The sequence below is a fragment of the Rattus rattus genome, chromosome 9, assembly GCF_011064425.1.
Source record: "Rattus rattus isolate New Zealand chromosome 9, Rrattus_CSIRO_v1, whole genome shotgun sequence".
NCBI lineage: Eukaryota > Metazoa > Chordata > Mammalia > Rodentia > Muridae > Rattus > Rattus rattus.
In genome coordinates, this window is record NC_046162.1 from 13522272 (window position 1) to 13543600 (window position 21329).

Consider the following 21329-nt stretch of genomic DNA (forward strand, 5'->3'; position numbering starts at 1 on the left):
GAGCCATCACGTGCTTGCTGGGATTTGAACTCAGGACCTCTGGAAGAGCAGTCAGTGCCCTTAACCACTGAGCCATCTCTCCAGCCCTCCTCCTCTTCTTCTTTTTTTTAAGATAGGGTCTCTCTTTATGTTGTCCTGGCTGTCCTGAAATTCACAATGTAGACCAGGCTGGCTTCAAATACTCAGATATCCACCCATCTCTGCCTCCCAAGTACTGGGATTAAAGGTGTGTGTCACTGCTTCTCAACTTTCTTTTGGAACGGGGGATTAAACACGAGCCATTTCATTTAGTGAGTGCTTGCCTTCCATATAGGAGGCCATGATGCCAAACAGTGAAATGCATAGATCACACAAGTCAATTGTGTGCAAGCCAAGAACGTTTTACACTAGCACAGTATCTGTCACCCACTGAAGCGTCCCCAGTGTCAGAACCTTAAATCACCCAATGAAGATCCTCATGGTGCCCTGGAGAAAGGAGTCTTACTTCTTCACTGATGAATCTGATGCTAAAAGAGGCCTGGGCACTTGCCAGAGGCCACCTGGGTGGTAGGCAGGAGATCCAGGACGTGGACCTGAGTCTACCCTATTAGAGTTAGTATATATTAAGATAGGGTCTATTATAGGCTGACCTTGAACTTGCTATGTGGCAGAGGCTGGCCTTGGTCTTCTAGTCTTCCTGTCTCCTTCTCTCAGATGCTGGGGTTGTAGGGGCAGGTATGTACATCACGCTCAGCTTATACATACATACGTGTGTGTATGTATGTATGTATGTATGTATGTATGTATGTATGTATGTTTTGGGGTGGTTGCTGGTGGTATATGTGTTCATGTTGAGGCCAGACACAGAGGTCAACCTTGAGCATTGTTCCACAGGACAGTTCCTAGCAGGTTTTTCTTTAAATTTTTTCAATCTACTCTCTCCCGTCCTCCCTCTTTCTGTATGTATCTATGTATGTGGGCATACATGTGCCATGCACGGCATGTATGTGGAAGTCAAGAGGACAACTTGCAGGAGTTGGGTCTCTCCTTCTACCATGTGGTTCCTTGGGGATTAAACTCAGCAAATCCAGGCACCTTTACCTGCTAAGTCATCTCACTGGTCCCTATCTTGTTCATTTTAATATTAAATATTTAATTTTGTACATACAAGTGCTTTGCCCACATACACACACGTATGTGTGTATGTATGTGTGTGTGTGTGTATGTATGTATGTATATGCAGCATATGTACACACTGCCTGAAGGAGCCAGAAGAGGGAGAGGGCATCAGATCCCCTAGAACTAGTTATGGAAGGTTGAGAGATGTTGGGAATCCAATCTAGGTCCTCTGCATGAGCAGCCAGTGATCTACGCTGCTGAGCCATCTCCCTAATCTTGCTTTTTTGAAATGGTCTCTCACTGGCCTGAAACTCAACAATCAGGCTAGGCTGTCTGGCCTGTGAGCCCCGAAGATCCTTGCGCCTCTGCTTCCTCAGACTTGGGCTTAGAGGTGAGTGCCACCGTGCCTGGGGACCAAACTCAGGTCCTTATGCTTAAGTATTACTGACTGAGCCTTCACTGCTGTTCAGACACCGTCTCATGCAGCACGGGCTAGCCTCGGACTTACTCTACAGTCAACGTTGACCCTGAACTTGTGATTGTCTCCCCTCCACCTTTCCCAGTGCTTGGATTAAAGACATGTGCCCAGTTTTACGCAGTGCTGGAGACTAAACTCAAGGCTTCATGCATGACAGGCAAGCATTCTAGAAACTGACTCAAATCCCAAGCCCTGAGCGTGTCTGTACACAGGAGTGACACACTACAGTCTCGGTGTTGCCCACATGCTCTGGACCAGCATCATGAACCGCTCCGTGGGCAGAGTTAATTGCCGAGTGAGACCCTGTCTCGGAACCAGGTTCGCAATGGTCGCATCTGGACCCCTGCTGATTCTCGTCTGAGAAGCTGGTGGGGAGCAGAGGGATACAGCACCATGCTTTGCTGACTTGAACAACCTTTCTGTTCAGGCCATGGTTGAGCACCCATGTCATCTCCTCGAGCCATATATTTCTCAGGGAATGTTAGAACATGTCAAGAAAGAATTGAGTCCAATGACCTGGGTTAATTACCTAGCATGTATCTCAATGGTTTGATGACTCTGAAATATCACTGCAAGTGAGCTCTGGCAGAAGCTCTCTGGAGGCTGTAAAACAGAAGCTGGACTAGGATGGGAAGTTCTCATAGCGCAGTGAATTACAGCAAAGATGAATTCTGGGCTGTGCCAGGAAGAAGCTCTTAGGACAGCCTAGATATAAAAGTGGCCAGCCCTCGGGGGCTAAGTGAGGAAGCTGAGGGCAGTCTATTGATTGGGGTTAGGGAATTCACTCACTGGGCCTCCTCTCTGACCCTTTGTTTTTAGAGATGGGGTTTCTCTGCATAGCCCTGAAGGCTGGTCTCAAATTCACATAGATCCACTTGCCACTGTCTCCCGAGTACTGGGATTAAAGTATGTGCCACCATGCCTGGCCCTTTGTGGGGTGTCTTGAAGAGCATTTTATTTTAGAGGGAGAAACTGGTGTGTTTTATGGTATATGTTCACCTGCACACACATGTGTGCACATCTATGTCAATGTCTGTGGAGGCCACAGATTGAAGCTGGGACTTTCCTCTGTTGATCTCTACCTTTATAGCCTCTCTCTGAACCTGAAGCTCCCGGAGTTGGCCGATTGGCTGGCCAATGAGCTTCTGCCGGTCTTCCTCAGTGTCCACTCAATACCTGTAGGGCAGAGGTTGCTATCGGGCGTCTTCCTCAGTTGCTTCCACCTCGTTTTGAGATAAGGACTCGCGCAGAACCTGGCGCTTACTTGTTTGTCTTGGTTGGATGGCCCATGAGTTCCAGGTATCTGCCCGTCGTCTTTGCCTGCCCCTGCTCCCCTGTGCAGGCCGTGCCTAGAGTTTATGTAGGTGTTGGGGATTTGAACTCAGGTCCTCATGCTCTGCTATAAGCAGTCATTGCAGCAGTCCAACCTTCAACTTTCATTCTCCTGCCTCAACCTCCTGAGTGCCTTGACCGTGGCACAACTGATCTCCACAACACAAGTACCATTCTGTCCTTGGAACCCAGCATGCAGACAGCACTATCTATCAAAATGACCGCAGTCCATAGTTCTGAGACAGTGCCAACCTTGCCTTTGGTTTCTGTACATCCACCTCTGGCTGTTCTTGCTAATGGAGGTGTGTCAACACGGGATGTGGATTTTATGCTTAAAGACTCAGGACTGTACTTGGGTTCAGAAAACTTGCTGTAGTCACTGGCTGGCTAATTATCCATGCTAGGGTTTCTCTGTGTAGCCCTCCTTGGGTGTCCTAGAACTCACTCTGTACCAAGCTGGCCTCAAATCCAAAGATGCTGCTGCCCGTGCTTCGTGAGCACAGATTTAGGATGCAGTAGCACATCCAATGGATGGTCCGGCAGTCTTCTCTCGTGTCCTTTACAGCCATGCACTGCCACATCCATTGTATGTGGTGCTAGGGAGAAATTCAGGGGTGCTGTGTATCTGCTAGACAAGCACCCCACCAACTGAGCTACATCTCGGCCCACCTCTATGTAGTTTTCAACGGAACCCAGGATCTCACGCATGCTGGGCGAGTGACTAGTCCTGGGAGCAGAGGGAGCATGGAAGTGATGGCAGAGCCATGGCCCTCCCTGGGGAGTACACTGTGGAAATAACCAGAGCAGACAGACAGCGTTTGCTTACTCTGACCAAGTGGCTCGGGAGCACTTAGGAGCTGTGTGACAGTGGGAGAGAGCTAAGCCACCACGCTCTGTGCAATTAACTTTTGGGCTATTGTTATAGGCAGTGATGGGCCCCAGGAACCAGTTAGGGTCAAGCAAGGGCCACTCACTGTATTTAAAATGACAGCATCTCAGGGGCAAGATGGCTGAGGGTTTGTCTTTATTTGAAATACATTAAGATAATAGTCAAGAGGTCACAGAGGTGACTCATGCTGCTGGCTCGACGACGATCTTCCAGAGCTCCTGTAACACACAGAAACGAGAGAGTCTGAGGCGTCACAAAGCAGAGCCATACCACACCGGGGCAGGGCCAGGAGCTACTCCTTCTGTCTCTGAGACTCTGGCCATTATACGGTGGCACAGTGGCGGGGTAGACCAATCTGGAACTAGCTACAGGATACTGGTTTGTCACATTGTCACAAGAGACTGAGGAATGACAGCAAGTGGCCAGTCTTGCCATTTGGGGGCCTTAAGCACTGTACTCTGCAGTACTCCACTTCCTAACAAGGAACACAGGAAGGAGTGTGAGGAAGCTGGCCCTCCCGATACTGTCTTCCCTCTCCTGAGGACAAGGCCTGAGCTCCGCAACCAAAAGGCAAAGGACAAGAGATGCCACATGGACTTCTGTGGACCCAGCTCCTGGTAATTTTCAGGGTAATTTTGGGTTTTCAGATTTACTCTAAGTGCTGGGTTTAGAAGCTGTAATAGCAGGCGCTTTTGCTCTAAGATGCCATCCGACCCAGATCTGCCAGTTCCTGGCTGAGTGTGCTAAGACAGGGGACAAAGGTATGTGGCACTGACACATGCTGGCTACAACTGCAGCAGGATTATCAAGAGCTTAGTATGAGCCTTCATGCTTGGCCAGAGGGGCAAGACTTCTTAGAGCAAACGTGACCATTAGCATCATGGTTAAAACCTTCAATCTGACAGGATCTAGAATCACTGAGACAACCTCTGGGCGTGTCTATGGCAGAGTGTCTAGATTGGTAAACTAAGGTGGGAAGGCTCGCCCTGTACGTGGGTGGTGCTGTCCCAAGGGCTGGCCCTTGACTTAGTAAAAAGGAGAAAGGAACCGAGCGCCAGCATCCACTCTCTGCTCTGACTGTGGATTAAGTCAGCAGCTGCTTCTCACTCCTGCAGCTCTCATCCCAACTGTGAAGGGCTGCCCTCAAGGTGGGAGCCAGGTCAAAGTCCCCTTCCTCATGGTGGGGTCCTAGCGTCCTCAGCACTCCCAGATCCTTCCCTCTGACTTACTGCTCCCCAATGACCTTCTGCCCTGTGCTGGTTGAATTGGGAATGTCTCCCAGAAGCTCATGTGTCTGAACACTTGGTTCCCATCTGGACACCCTGGTTAGGAAGCCTGTGAAGCCTTTAGGAGGTAGAGCCTTACAGGAGGAAGAGGAAACGGGTCACTGTGTACAGGCTAGCCCTACTTCCTGTTCCCTGCTTCCTGAGAATAGACACAATGTGACCAGCTGCCACCTTCTCCTGTGGCCTAGTCTTCCCTGTCATGATGACTGTACCCTCTGGATATGAGCCAGAATAAAGCTGCTTTCTGGAGTTGCTTTGGCTACCCATGTCGCTTCAGTAAGGGGGAGAGTAACTGGTGCTGCCCCCACCCCACCCCTTCCTCTGGCGTCTTAACTGCCGTAGAGAACATGAGACTTAGTCACAGAGCTGCTGTGGCCATGTGGCTGCTGAGAACAGGTTAACACCCCCCTCCCCACCCTCAGAGGGTTAGGCCTGCAGCTCCCCCCACCCTTGCTCCCCCTCAGAGATCACAGGGTTAGGCCTGCAGCTCCCCCTCCCCCTGGGGCAGACCGTAGATGGGACGGTAGGGCCTGCCCCATTGCTTTGCTTCCCACCACCCTCATGGGCTGCATCTACCAGCTGCTGGATGCGCTCATAGCCGAGCAGCTGCGGGAAGGAGGCCTCCACAGGCTCCACCAGGAAGCGCAGTCTGCCATCAGCCAGCTTCTCCAGTGAGTCCAGGGACGCACGGAAGTGATCGTAGGCTTCACACGTGACGTCCAAGTGTCTCAGTGTGAAGTTGAACCTGTGGATTGACCAGCAACAGCATACACATCATGGCCAGAAGAGCTCAGCTCCATCCTCACAGCTTGCTTCCTGCTCAGTGCATGATCTTGGGGCTGCCTTAGGTGTCTACGCTGCTCGCATCGCCAGACCGGCTACTGACTCTGCTTCACAGATGTGGTTATGGGAAGCTGACCTCAGCTGCCAAGATGGCACTCTGCGTACCAGTTCCTGCAAATGGATTCTGGGCAGATCTGCTGGCTGGGTGCTGAGGACTGGGCACGATTATGGGATTGGGAAACACCAGGCTGTGGCAGAGGGAGACACTGAGCACACTGGGAACAAAGGCAGAGATGAGAGATGAGAGAGAGAGAGATGGGGGGGTAGGGAGGAGGAGGGAAAGGGAGGGGGAGGGAAAGGGAGGGAGGAAGCAGACAGGGAGAGGGGGCACCACCATTTGCACCTTTGGACAGCAGAATCTGTAAAACGATTTACATTACATTCACCCTCTCCATTTGTCTCTCCTTTCTTTTTCTCTTCACATGTGTATGCAGCATACGTTTCTATGTGTGTGTTTTCATGTGTTTATAGGGTATGTCTGTGAGTGTATAAGTGTGGAGACCAGAGGTTGGCATTCTCTTTTACCTTCTATGTTGACACAAGGCCTGCCTTGCACTGCACCCAGGCTTGAGATCTGGAGGCCACACCTGCTGGCATTTTGATGGGTGCTGGGATGCGCATCCTTGTCTAACTAGTGTTCCACCTGCTGAACCAGCTCCGTGATCCCTCCCTCCCTCCCTCCCTTCCTCAAATCTTTTTTTTTTTTTAATTTATTTTTTAAGATTTTATTTTATTGTATGAGTACACTGTAGCTGCCTTCAGACACACCAGAAGAGGGCATCAGATCCCATTACAGATGGTTGTGAGCCACCATGTGGTTGCTGGGATTTGAACTCAGGACCTCAGGAAGAGCAGTCGGTGCTCTTAACCCCTGAGCCATCTCTCCAGCCCCCCTCAAATCTTTTATTGTGAAAAATCTCAAACATTCAAGCAATGGAGAACTGTGTAACCAGTTGCCATGGCCAGCTTCAGCCATTGCGGATTCTGGGCCACTCTGTCCCCCATTTTCCCAGAGTCCCTCCCATCTCACTCATTATCAAGCAAATGCCAGATGCCCCAGCAATTCTCCAGCAAATGTCTGCACATGTCTGGAAAAGATAACGGTTCCTTCTTCAAAATGAAATTAACAACTTTTTGTTTGGTTATTGTTTTTTGAGACAGGGTCTTATGGTTGGTAATTTATTGGCCTGAAATTCACTATGTAGCTGAGGCTGGCCTGGAGCCTGGAGTTCCCAACCCTCCAGTGCCATCTCCCAAGTGCCCAGCCAACTCTTTAAACATCATTTCTAGAATTCAGCTTTTCCTGTCTGCCCCAAGTCTCTTGTTTACAGACTGTAGAGGGGGAATCAAGACAAGGGCCTCTCCTTCTCCTGGTCACTGTGTCTGAAGGAGAAGCCTGCTATAAACAAGCTGGGATGACAGCCCCAGGTTTAGCTCTGACTGAGAATCTGGTGTGGGAGCAGCAAAGCCAAAGCCAGGAGATGTTGTGCAGGGTCTAACACACGACACAAGGGCTGTGAGGGAATGCGTGGCTTCACCAGAGAACCCTCCTCCCTATTTTTATCAGTAACCATTTCAACTTTTCATTTTTAAGTTTTGTGGAAGACGCAGGAACACAGAAAACATCTTTCTCATAGAAAAACAGTAAAAGTGATGCTAACAACAGCAGGCCTTAAGGACAACAGCCTGTGGGAGACAGCAGGAAGCAGGGCCAGTGGCCAGGGGACTGGCCTCAGGCAGGTCCCCTCCTGACACCATCTCCCTGTGGCTTTGAGACCATCACCCTCCCTGCTCCATCTGACAATAGAGTCCAACAAAGACTAAAAGAGGGGAGGGAGATGAGGGAAGAGCCCCAGAGCACACAGTAGGCGTATGACACACACAGTGACTGCAGCCATACCGCAGTGAGGGATGTGAGGGGTGCAGCCGCGGGGCAGCATAGCTCACCTTTTTTCCACTGACAAGATGGCGGTGCAGGCATTTTTCAGTCTGTGGACGAGTCGGGAGAATGTGTGAAACAGAGCGTTGGTTAAGTCATCATCGTAGAACACTGTGGAAAGAAGGGGTTAGGAAAAAGTGTACCTTTGGGAGAGATCCATTCAAAACCACTCATGGAGACAGCACAGAGTGGCTCCTTCTCACCACAAGCAATAGCCACTGAGGAGGCATGCTGTGGACAGGTGCTTCTAGGGTGTCTCTAAGAGCTCTCTAAGAGTGAGGCTCCTTCTCCTTCAGTCCTGCCTAGAATCTCTCACAGAGTGCTGCTGTGAGCTGATCTACATGGCAGGCCACAGAAAATCAGAGCCAGCCTCTTCACGGTTGGACAGTTTGCTGAGACACTCAGAAGGGTGAGGATGGAGCAGCATGAATATTATGGTCTTCCTAGAATGCGTGTGTGTGCCTGTGTGTGTACATGTGTATGTATGTGTGTGCGTGTGTATGTGTGTGTGTCTGTGTGTGTATATGTGTGTGCGTGTGTATGTATGTGTGTCTGTGTGTGTATATGTGTGTGCGTGTGTGTATATGTGTGTGTGCATGTGTGTGTATATGTGTGTGCGTGTGTATGTGTGTGTGTCTGTGTGTGTATATGTGTGTGTGCATGTGTTTGTATATGTGTTTGCATGTGTATGTGTGTGTGTGTGTTTGTGCGCGCGTGTGTGTGTTTTACGCATCTGGGCCTGAAGTGACCTTCACTGCAATGGACATAAGTCTTCATCAATTCTGCTGTGAACTGACAGGCTTACAAAATAGGAGCTTGGCAAGTTGGGGTAGTGACTCTGAGGACACACAGAGGGCCACTGTTTGTCAGTAAATAACTCCCACCAAACTCATCTTCTTTATTGAGATAAAGTTGAAGGAACCATTCTCTGGCTGCTGGTGCCTCCCTCTGCAGGGCAGGTGCTAAACTGATACCTCCCCTGAAGAAATCACTCAGAGGAGGCCAGGGGTTGGGGCTCCCTGCAAACACCAGAGCTGGCAGAGTAACGACCCATGTGAGCAAGAAGGACATCCAGTTCAACAGGACTTAGTTAGCTGATGTTGGTTCAGATGTATAAGTCTGCCACTGGGCAGGTTGCTTTAGACATATTTCTTTTTAAAAAGATTTATTTATTTTATGTATGAGAACACTGTCATGCTCTTCAGACACACCAGAAGAAGGCATCGGATTTGATAGTTTTGAGCCACCATGTGGTTGCTGGGAATTGAACTTGGGACTTGTGGAAGAGCAGTCAGTGCTCTTAACAACTGAGCCATCTCTCCAGCCATACTTAGACATACTTAAGTACAGTAAAACTTTGGGAAAGGCCTCCTGGTGGCAATTATCTCAATAAAGCTTAAGGTGTGACTGCATCAAAATTCCTCTGCAAAGGACATGTGATCTCTTCCATAAAAATGGGTTCTCTACCTTAAGAGCTTACAGGAGGATCTGGGGTGGTCTAGGTCATTCCAGATGCCATCAAGCTACTAAGTATATGCCATCTCTCTATTGACTGAGAAACAAAACTGAAGATGAAGTCTAGGGAGGGAAAGTCCGGGAGAGACAAAATACTCTGGGGGATTCCGTGTGGCCTGGCCCTACAGATAGCGAAGAGCACCGGGCTGTTAACTGCATCCGGACTCCTGGGTGGAAACAGGTGTCCATCCCAGAACGTGTAACATCCCTGCTTCCCCTGTATCGCCTACCCCAGGGGATGCTGTGACACACAGGTGATGACAAGGACACAGGATGGCAGAGGGCCGTCTCACCTTCAGCTGCAAGCAGCACAGTGGTGTGGTCATACAGGTCAGCGATTTCTTCTTCCGACCAGCTGAAGGGGACTTTGGGATCTACCAAAGAAGAGAGGACTGAGTGGCCTGTTCCTGTGCTGGCCACCAGCTCTTACTGCAAACTGACTGAGGAAGCATTGGGGCAAGAGACCAGGCTGAGCTGCGTGTGGTGGTGCACCCTGGTAATTCCAGCACTCGGCAGATCTCTGTGAGTGCCGGCTCAGACGTGGCTACTAATGAGGCTTTTGTTGCACAAAAAGAAAGAAGGGAGGAAGGGAGGGGATGGAGGACATGGGGGAGGTGGGGGTGGAGGATGGGGGTGGGTGGGTGAGGTGGGGGTGGGGGGATGATGGGGGGGTGGGGTGGGGGTGGAGGATGAGGGGTGGGGTGGGGGGTGGGTGGGTGAGGTGGGGGGGGTGGAGGATGAGGGGTGGGTCTGAAGACAGGTTGACTTGTACCTAGGAACAGCCACCCAGGTAAAGGGTACCTCCCACCAGTGAGGGGCAAGTAGGTTCTCTCCTCACTTGCCCCTTCTCAGGAGCCCTGTGAGACCATTATCTGTCAATCACCATCCCAACCTACTCACTGTGTGACACCAGGAAACTGGTCAAGTCACTCTGAATTTCAGTGTTTATGTCTACAGAAAGGTTACTAAAACTTCTCTCAGAAGATGTCTGGGAAGGCCAAGGGTCAAAGGGTCATTGCACAGTGTGCTTGGCAGGGGACAGGCACAGAGTTTCCTCACTGACGGGGAGGAACTGCTGTATCAAGCATCAGGTATGACTTCGTCTGTGAAGGATTTAGAAACTCTTGCAGCCACTCACTATGCTTTCTGGGAAGCAGTTTAGGCCCAGGTCACTGACCTGGGATTGTGCCCTGGCCTCTGAGTGCTGGTCTCTCTCTCCACTCCCACTCAGAACTGATTCCCCCACAGTGACCTGGGAGGTGTGTACAGCAGGCAGTCAAGGGCCCAGCAGCCTGTGGAGGCCTTCCACAAAATGTGGGGCTGTGGAGGTAGCCAGGACTCTGGCTCAATTAGGTCACAGAGCTGAGAGCTCTAGTGCCACAGAGGAGCCACTGAAGCAAGGGGACACAAGAGGCACACACCCGTGCAGAGGTTGTCCTTCATCCAGTCTAGCTCCCTGACCTTAACCACGCCACCTGCAAAAGCAGAGACAGAACTCGAAGACTGCACACAATGGGTATAAAAGCGCCCTGACTCCCCACCATCCTCAGCATCTGGGCAGGCACTGGGTTGGTGGATGGCTCAAGACTGTGTGATTATGGTAGTACTAATGGGGGAGCCGAATGCACAGAAGAGGGGCAGAACGCATGTCCATCAGCCCTGGGATGTCAGGAAGGCTTCGCAGTGTCAGGGCGCAGAAGCTGTGTTACACCAAGGAAATACCTGGCATCTTCCCTTCATCTGATGTGAGGGGAAGCTACCACCAACACTGGGCCTGCTGGGTGGTCCCCACTTGACCCCAACCCCCTGTTCCCGGCCCTCACCTCCAGTGGCAGCCAGGTGCCTGTTGAGGGCAACATTTCGTTGGCACATGGCCAAGAGGTCTGTGCCGACATCTGGAATGACAGAAGGGCACATCATGACACACGGGTTATGACACCTGTCTCTGGCAGTTTTTCATGGCGAGCCATCACTAGTGGCCGGTCATTTAAGGTGATGGCATCTCTGGAAGCTGAATGGAGGATAAGTGACACATTCTGAGTTATCTTAGGAACTTCTCTGTGGGTCTGATGGAATTTCAAATTTAAATATTAAGGCAGGACTCATCAGATGAGGCGCTCACTGCTGCAGTTGACAATGGCAGACAGAACAGGACGGTTGGCGTGCGTGGCAAAGGGCTACACAGAATGGTGAGGTGACCTCCTTACTCATTTAGAATAATTGTTAAGGACACAGGAACATGATCTTAAAAAATACTTTTCAAGATTTTGGCTGGGTGTGTTTGTGTGCATGTACATGTGTGTATGTGCATGTGTATGAGTGTGCATGTGTGAGTGCACCATTTCCATTTATATTTATATAAGTATTATAGAGATTTCAGTTATTCCTTAAGAGTATGCACCGAGGTTAAAATGTCACACTGTTTTTGCAGAGTCCTCAGTACCACAGGTGGCTCACAACCAATAGTAATTCCAGCTCCAGGGTATCTTATGCCCTCTAGGGCACCTGTACTCATATGTACACACTCCTAACACACACACACACACACACACACACACACACACACACACTATACAATACAATACAATGATAAGCTGGGCACAGTGGAACGCATCTCTAATCCCAGCACTTAGGAGGCAGAGACAGATATATCTCTGAGTTCAAGACCAGCCTGGTCTACATGGTAAGCTCCAGGTCAGCTGGGAAACATAGTGAGATTGTCTCAAAATTAAAAACAGAAAACAACCTTTTTTAAAAAAGTAGAATATAGGACCTGGAGAGATGGATCAGTGGTTAAGAGCACTGGCTGCTCTTCCAGAGGTCCTGAGTTCAATTCCCAGCAACCCATGGTGCTCACAACCATCTGTAATGGGATATGGTGACCTCTTCTGGCATTCATGCAGGAAGAACACTGCAGACACTGGGGGTGGTGGTGGTGGTGGAGAGAACCTGGGAAAGTTGGGGATATCAGGAGCAGCCAGTGTCTAGCCCCTGGTGACCTTGTTCATTTTTTCAAGCTGGTACAAATCATGGAGCACACCACTCCCTACTGTACAGATCAAGAGTTGTTACCTGTACAGTAAACGGTGTGGGCCATGGTGGCCGCCACGATGCTGGCGAGGCCTGTGCCTGCCCCAAGCTCCAGTACGGTGCATCCCTGGAAGAGATCCCTTCGGAACAGGATATAGTCTGCTAGGAGCAGGGCGCCCCGCCACACCTGCAGGAGAGGACAAAGCAGTGCAGTTGAGTCAAGGCTCAGGAGAGACCCTCAGGGGCCACAGGAAGTGGACGGGGCCTACCCACCTGCTTGCCTACATCCTCCAGGGGCGTGGCCATGGTGTGCTCTGGACAGGATAGAAACCAAGAAAGAAGCATCCATTGTGAAATGGAAGTAGACAGAAAACAGAGGTGGGGGTAATGTGTCAGTCTGCTCTCCAGGCTAGATGGGAGGCAGAGTTAAATGACCAAAAGAGAAGCAGAAACAGAACTGCACTGATAGATGGGAGCAGGTGGGAGCAGGTGGGGGCAGGTGGGAGCAGGTGGGAGCAGGTGGGAGCAGGTGGGGGCAGGTGGGGGCAGGTGGGAGCAGGTGGGAGCAGGTGGGGGCAGGAGGGGGCAGGTGGGGGCAGGTGGGGGCAGGTGGGAGCAGGTGGGGCAGGTGGGAGCAGGTGGGAGCAGGTGGGGCAGGTGGGGGAGCAGGTGGGGGCAGGTGGGGAGCAGGTGGGAGCAGGTGGGGAGCAGGTGGGAGCAGGTGGGGGGCAGGTGGGAGCAGGTGGGGGCAGGTGGGAGCAGGTGGGGGCAGGTGGGAGCAGGTGGGAGCAGGTGGGGGCAGGTGGGGAGCAGGTGGGAGCAGGTGGGGGCAGGTGGGAGCAGGTGGGAGCAGGTGGGAAACTGACCAGACATTTAGGTCACTGGATGACTGCAATGTTCCCAGGGACCAAGGCACATCAGGTCTGAACCCAGCTAAAGTACATATCTATATCACATGACCTGAACGAACCTCCATTCTAAAACTGAAGTGTATGCACATGCTAATAATACATACAGCTCCTTCTAAAGTATGTTCTTATGCCAACAACTGCACCAGGAGCCAACGCAGTTAAGTTTCAATTAAAAAACGTTCATGAGAAGGGTGAGTAGTTCACACTCTGAAGATCGACATATCCCGGAACAAGATTCTGATGGTGGGAAGGGGTGGAAACATGAGATGAAGGAGAAAAAGAGACTTTGCAAAATACTGTCTGTGTATTAGAACTCGACATTAGAGTCCCTTTCTTGGGACTTCTCACCTCTCATTCTCAGTGCTGCCAGCTTCTGACCCATTTGATTGGCCCACTCCGGGTTGCTGTGAACTGATACCCCCTCCATTCATACTCTGGCTACTGGATCGCCCATGGCTTCCTGTCTCCCCGGATCCAGCAAGCATCTCACAAACTCTGTCTAAGCCACATACCAGGTGAGGGAGCAAGGGAGCTGAGGCAGGAGCGGGGAGCTTTCTGGAGGAAGCAGTACTTGAGCTAGGATTGGACAGTTAGGAAGGTGCTACAGAGCGGAGGTTGGTAGCAGAGAATGAACGCGCAGCCCAGCAGAGATCCAGAAGTGAGGAGAGCGCAGAAGGGTCTGAGGCCCAGTGCTGTTGAGAGGTGAGTGAGGACTGTGTCACCCAAGCTTTTAAGTTGGGTCATTTGTATTCTGTCCTGAGGGCAATGGGGAGCCTCAGAGGAGTCTCTAGTGGGAGGAGATCTATAGGATTTGAAGACTCTGCTGGCTGTGGCACTGCCTGCTCCCAGCTCATTGAACTCAGAACTGATATCCACGGCTCTACTGTGCCCCGACGGCCTCTGTGACTGCCTTGGTGGCCACAGCACGACCTTTATTTACCTATTTTGATGATGCTGTAGGGGCAGCTCTCTCGCGCTTGGTCTCCCACGAGGTCATCTTCCTCCTGTGCTAGAATCATGGGGTGTACCTTGTCTCTTGCGGGCTCTGCTGGGTTGGGATCTGAAGCAGCCCGTGGTCTCCGCACCACATCCAGGTCCCCATCCTCGTCCAGGGGAACACTCAACCCTTCCTGGATGGTGTTGTCATCCCCAGCCTGGAGGGACAAATCCTCATGACTGTGGCCACTTCCCGACCCAGCAGGAGGCGTCTCCTCTGTGGAGACGGCTCTGGGACCATTGTCCTCAGCCCCTGAGTCTGTCCAAGAGTCCTGACTCCACAGGAGCTTGAACTGGGTCAGGAAGACTGTAAGTGAGAAACACAGAGTGAGCGACACCAAGGCTGTCTGCCGTCCCCTCCTCTGCTTTGAGAAGTCTGGGTGCCCACTAGGGACACTTTAGTTTTTCTTTGGAGAAAGGGTCCGTGTAGCCTAAGCTAGCCCCAAACTCATTATGTAGCCCAGGGTGACCTTCCGATCCTGATCTTGATTTTACAACCCAGTGTTTGGGTCATACACAAGCACCATTCGTGACACCCACTTTCATGTGTTGCTGGTGTTAAAAGTCAGGGCCGTGTGTGCTAAGCAAGCCCTCTACTAACTGAGCCACACGCCCAGCTCACTGGAGAGACTTGGAGAGGCCGGGGGGCGAGCAGGCTAAGCAGCAGAGGCTGCTGCACTGAGCAGTGACCATCTGGGCAGCAGAAGCCACCAGAGCAGCAGCTCCTGATGGAGCAGCCTCTGCTGAGTGAGCACTCGTGTAGGCACTGGGCCTGAGTCATGTGACTAACTGCAGAGTTACTGTGAAGAGAGCACACCGGTCATCTCATAGACATGGACGCTGGGGAGGCTCAGGGTGAGTGAGCTTGCTAAGTGGCCAAGGCAGGATATAAATCCCATCTGCCTGGTGCTTCGTGTGCTTCTTAAGGATGCTAGGTCAAAAAACCCCAACCAGCCAACCAACCAACCAACCAACCAAACAACCAACCAACAACCAAACAGACAACCAACCAAACAAACAAACACTTGGACTATCCCTCACCACCAGGTAGCCAGAGAGTCAGAGGCAGGCTTCAGTATGAGTGCATGTACCAGGGGAGGTATGTCAGAAACAAAAGGAGCGAGGGGTTCAGAGCGGACATCAGGAGGCTGGGTCAGGCATCTGTCCACTCTGAGCCTGCTTCTACACTTGCATCCCAAGATTAAGGAGTAATCTACCCCAGGCCAGCCAAGGCCAAGCCAGTCAACAGAGGTGGCTCAGAGTCCCAGTCCTCTCTACCTCTGTTCCCTCTCCTGACTTTACGTCAGGCACAGCTCACTGCCATCACCTTCTCACACTGCAAACATCTCCGAGGAGCAGGGAACACGGGACGACCTGGTGACAGCCCTTGCTGTCGTGTGCAGCCATTTCCTGTTCCTGGGATGCTTTCCCTAGCTCTTTACACAGAGCCTTTCTAGCTGTCAGTGCCCAGTCAGGCGGCTCTGCTTCTGTATCACACCCAGTATCAGGCTATCATCCACCCACCCACCTACTCATCCACCCATGCATCTTACTTCTCCATCTACTCAGTCATCTACCCTCATATCCACTTATCTACTCTATTATCTATCACCACCCATCCATGTATCAATTCGTCTATCCACCCTGTCCATTCATTCATCTCATCCATTCATCTGTCCATCACCATCCACTCATCTACCCTCTATTCATTGACCCATTTATCTATTCATTCATCTGATCCACCACCACCCACCAATCCATTCATCTATCCACCCACCCACCCGCTCAACAAACATGCACTGACCATCGATGGTGCTGGGGATACAAACCAGAATGCAGCATCTTAGGGACTTATATCTAGGGATTGTAGTGGCCAAACATTGAAGTAAACATTACAGACTGTGAGGTCCCTGTCACTGACACAATAACACTTTATTTTGTATGACATAGAGTGGCACCATATAAGGGCCAGCCAATCTCTTCTTCAGCAGGTTAAGGAACAAGTATTGTAAGCTCTTTGGGCCATAGGATTTCTGCTGCAACTGCTTAACTGTCTGCGGTCATAAAGCACACAAACAAGCAGGCCCAGGTTTGGCCACACAGGCTGTAGTTTGTCAATGCCTGATATGATGTGTCATCTAACTGGGACAGTTATTGAAGGGGGTCGCAGAGATCACAGAGGAAGGATGATAGGGTGGGCACACTGGCTAGGAGAGGCCCAGGAGAAGGCCACATGTTCCCTAGAACCATGGGGAACTGGTGGGGGATCCCTGTCAGGGCAGTGCTATGGTTGGGTTTGTATTTTCAAAAGCTATGCTTGGCTGCAAGATGCAGGAAGAGGAGTTAGGAAGCCTGTGCAGAAGAAAAGACAGGAAGCTGAGGGAGAAGGAACAGAGCCAGCCTGAGGCCTGTGGGCTCTCTCACTTTTGCATGTCTGTACTCGTCAGGAGGTGACACTCAGCAGGTGCTCAGGAAAGCACAGGCACGTGCTCAGTGAAGGAAGGACTTAAGTGCCATGCTGAATGAAGGACACCTGATTCTCTAAAGAACACAAAACGTTGCTGTTGTTCTAGTTCGAACTGATTGTGGAATTTTGTTTGTTTGGTTTTGGTTTTTAGGTGGAGGATAAAGAAAACATTTAATAGCAAAATCATAAATCCCAATGTGAGATTCCACAGCTTCAGAATGGCTACTCTGTACAGACGTATACAAAATGGCTAACTGTATAGAGGTTGACTGAGACATATAGGCTTTTGGGTCTCATTAAATTTTGTAGGTGAATTTTGTTTTCTTTGTCCATTTTTTTTCAATAAAGCTTCAGTTGAAAAAAGGGGAGAGGGGTATAAGGATGACAGATAAACAACCCAGTCTTTCCCCAAAAGACATATGTGAAAAAGAGAAGGCAGCAAGCTGCTCCACGCAGCCTGGATCTTACCTGGCTGCCCCACGCCATTCAGCCGCACCATGAGGTGCCTCTGGTTGGGGGTGTACAGGTGGACATCTGACAGCACAGTGTCGCTTTTGAAGGTGACCTCATCCATGGCTGGGCCCATGTTATTTCTGGGATGCACCTGAGACAGAAGAGCAAGGTGTCCAAGGGAATCCTGGAAGATCTTCCTGGATGACACCTTCACACACACACACACACACACACACACACACACACACACACACACACACACACACCCCAACACCTCTTCTGTGGCTGAGGATCGGTCTAAGGCTTTGCACTGGCTTGGCAAGCTCCCCATCGCTAAGCTACACCTCCAGCCCTGTTTTTATTTTGAGATAGACTGGCCTTGACTGATTCTGTATTTCAGACAAGCTTGAGCTTGCGGTCTTAGTGGGATAACAGGCCTGTACTGCCTGCACTTTTCAAACAGCCAAGGAAGCTGGGGGAACAGCACAATAAGCAATCATACCGGATTGATGGAGAACTAGCACTTTGTCATGTGCAGTTACAGTACCTATCTAATAATATATAGCACCCACTTAATAACAGGGAACATCTACCTATGAGTAATATAAACATCAGACCCAATAAGAGGCTATCTACTCAATAGTAGAGACTATCTACCTGGTAATGAGACCATCTATCTAACAGTAGAGATTGCTGTTTAACAATAGAGACCCAGCTAGGTGGTGGCAGCAGCACTCAGGCTGAGGCAGAGCTCTGTGAGTCGGAGGCCAGCATAGTCTACAGAGTGAGTTCAGGACAGTCAGGGCTACACAGAGAAACCCTGTCTCATAGAGACCAAAATATAACATCTGTCTAATAACAGAACATATTCCTAATAATATCTATCAAATAATATATACCCATCTATCTAATAGAGACCATCTACCTAATAAGAGACCATTTATCTAATAGTGTATTATCTAGCAATCATCTATCAATACATATTATCTAGCTTATCTAGTAAAGCATATTACTTACTATCTATCCTATCTATCATCTATCAATCATCTATCATCTATCTTCTAGTATCTATCTATTATCATCTATCTATCTATCTATCTATCTATCTATCTATCTATCTATCTATCTATCTATCTATCTTAGGTTTCCTCCCTTGAACCCTTTAAGAAGGAACTGCAGACAACTCGTCATTTTACTACTGAATTACTTCACTACCTGTCTCTGAGGAATACTTTCCTATACAACCACAATCAGAAAGCCATATCCAAGTCACGATGGTTGCAAACAGGAAGGATTTCCTTCCAACAAGCTGTTCTACCTCATCACACAACACTAATCAGTGGAAGTCTGAAGGCCTTGAGGCTGGGCAACTGGGTGTAAATTCTGGCCCCTACCGCTCAGCTATGGACCCTGGGGGAAAATCACTTTCCCCTCTGAACCTGTTCAATCCTTCAATCACAACAGGTGTAAACTGGCAGGTGACTTTGCCATGAGGAGGTTGGTTTCAAGTGTTTGACCAAAACCTGCCCTTATCCTCTGCCTACAGGGACAGTTCCTACCTGGTTGGTGTGCTTACTAACTGTGTGTCATCAAACTCTTAGGGACCGCCATTGGTTTTCCAACTGGAAGATGGAAACATCTTAATTTTACTATCGTAATTCAGATGTCTTCATGCTCCAACTACCCCCAGCTGGAGCTCCTGTACATAAATGAGTGCCAGGGAATGGCAATGATACCAACCCAGTTAAAGTTCTGCTCCAAGCTTGCTTTATTTCCTACAAAAAAGAAAAAACCAAAAAAAAAAAAAAAAAAAAAAAAACAAAAAAAAAAAAAACAAAAAACAAACAAACAAACAAACAAACAAACAAAAAAACGCAAGCAGGTGTGAACTGGGGCTGGGAATCAAACCGATGCAAGATTTCATGTGAATGAAAGGAAGTACTCAGCCATCGGCAAAACCACTGGCAACAAAAACCAGACATGATTTAGGCAGAGGAAACAGCTTAGCCCTAACCATCAACTGGTTCGAGGTAGACTGGCTCCCCTAGTTCTGAACGGAAGACAAGACTCCTGCCTATAGTGTTCTGGCTTTGTTTTTGGTCCAAAAATCTTCTCTGCCATTTTTGGGAGCATGAATAAGAGGACAGAATGTATTGTTATGTGCACACCTCAGAGAATGCATGCACACTGCTCTTTCTGTAAGTGGGAATTATATAAGGACCAAATTGTCTTACATATAGATGGAAAACAAATTCACTACCAATTTCTAGTCGATTTCTTCCACTTAAAAATACCAGCTAAGCGGGTTTCCCAAAAAATGTGGCCTGAGAGAGAAGGCCACAAGCCGGTCATGAGTATCTCCTCTAAGAGTTTCGCCTAGGAATCAGAATTCTGAAAAAAGGGCGGCATTCCTGCCTCTTTTGGGGCCCGTGAGGATTAAACGAGACAATCGTTCCTTTCAGGGATCAGTAGTCAACAGTAAGTGACTGTAAGATCGTGTTTATAGAAAAGTGTGCTGGGATGGTGGATAAAGACCTTGAGCCAGTTTCTCTACTTAGAGATAGCAGAGGCAGTTTCCACCAGAAAATGTCAGCTATGGAGAGGTGTCCAATTCTTCCTGGATACTGCTGAAAAAGCAGACGCAGGTTACAGGCTGCAAATTCATTCCTGCGAGGGAGCTGGCATGTCGTCTAGGCAACTTCAAGACGCTGGGGTTGGATTCCCACGGATTCTTTAAGGGCCCACAGCCACTATTATTCCCAAAACCAGTCTTCCGGGATCATGGGTTGAAAGAACTCCCCTCCTCCCTGGCAAGTGAGACGCACTCCCACTGGACAATCACAAATTAGGAGCTGGGAAAGGGAATGCCAGGAAGCTGGAGAATTCAGGGCCCAGAGGTGCAGGAAAAGGCTGACATGCGCGCAGGGCGGCGTCAGGGGCTCCAGGGATCTCCTCCCTTATGGGCAGTCGCTCTGATTTGTGGGCTAGCCACTGCACTCTGAAGAAACCAGTCACTGACCCGGCCTCTCCTTCCCCTCCGAATTCCACACCGAGTGGGGCTGCCTCACCCAGTACGGAATCCGACAAGTCCCATACAGAGGGGGAACTGAGACTGAGGGAGGAAGTGGGGTTCAGGCGTCAAAGCCAAGATGCTCCCTGGCTTCGGCCCGGTCCCGCACCCTCTCCCGGGCGCTTACCAGCCATGACCCTGGTCTGAAGTCGCACGCGGAACCCTCGCCGTAGGGCTCAGGAAGCCGCCATGACGGACGGTCTGCGCAGGCGTGGCCCAAGTGTGGCTTGGATCGCGCATGCGCTGCCGCGGCCGCTAGCCAACACCTGATGCTTTCGCTCACAAGAGGCACAGCTGTCACCTCCTTGGATTGTTCATTTAGCCAGCCATAGTGGGGACAGCTCTGCGCTTTGGTGTCAGGAATCCCTCCTGTAAAGAATTTAAATATGGCTAAGGATCTCAGTGGTGTAGAGAGCCCAGCACAGAAAAAAAAAGTTAATTTGTTAGCAGAGTCATTAAAGGTCAGAGCCCCCAATAAGCCAGGTTTGAGCACTGTTCCTAAGTATGCCAAGGAAACTATTAATAGGCAAAAGCAGAAGACAAAGACATACAATGACCCACCCAAGTATGTCTTCTGGGCTCTGATTGGACATTTATGTTTAAGTAGAGAGCCACAGTTATGCATAGCTAAGCAGTCCTGGCCAAGGTGTGGTCCCGCCCATCATTGCTCCGTCTGTCTGTCTTCCTTCCTTCCTTCCTTCCTTCTTTCCTTCCTTCCTCCCTCCCTCCCTCCCTCTTTCTTTCTTTCTTTCTTTCTTTCTTTCTTTCTTTCTTTCTTTCTTTCTTTCTTTCTTTCTTAAAAAAATCATTATTGGCGCCGATCTCTCCTGCAAGGCGTTTTGAAAAGTTGTAAATCTCTTTCTGAAAGACAGTGACCCCTATGTTTGGTCCCCGGCACTAGCCTTTATTTCCTCCTAGCTTGAGATTGTTGAGGGAATTCAAAAGTTTGAGGCTAACGGTTTGAATAATCTGATAGCCAATGGGAGGAGCACAGGTGTGTCAGATCGAATATCCTCATTCCG

The 21329-nt window shown here is 49.9% G+C and overlaps 1 protein-coding gene across 1 annotated transcript; it reads right to left on the bottom strand.

Annotated features, from left to right (window-relative positions):
* Positions 1-3911: 3911 nt before the first annotated feature.
* Positions 3912-20521, bottom strand: Mettl22 (methyltransferase like 22). The gene is made up of 11 exons (XM_032913341.1): positions 20435-20521; positions 17253-17388; positions 14262-14624; positions 12684-12724; positions 12453-12597; positions 11204-11275; positions 10802-10855; positions 9674-9754; positions 7874-7976; positions 5660-5828; positions 3912-4015 (listed from the first exon to the last, which is right to left on the bottom strand). The coding sequence occupies exons 2-11, from the start codon at positions 17368-17370 to the stop codon at positions 3980-3982; spliced, it is 1182 nt and encodes a 393-aa protein (XP_032769232.1). The 5' UTR covers positions 17371-17388; positions 20435-20521; the 3' UTR covers positions 3912-3979.
* Positions 20522-21329: the final 808 nt, after the last annotated feature.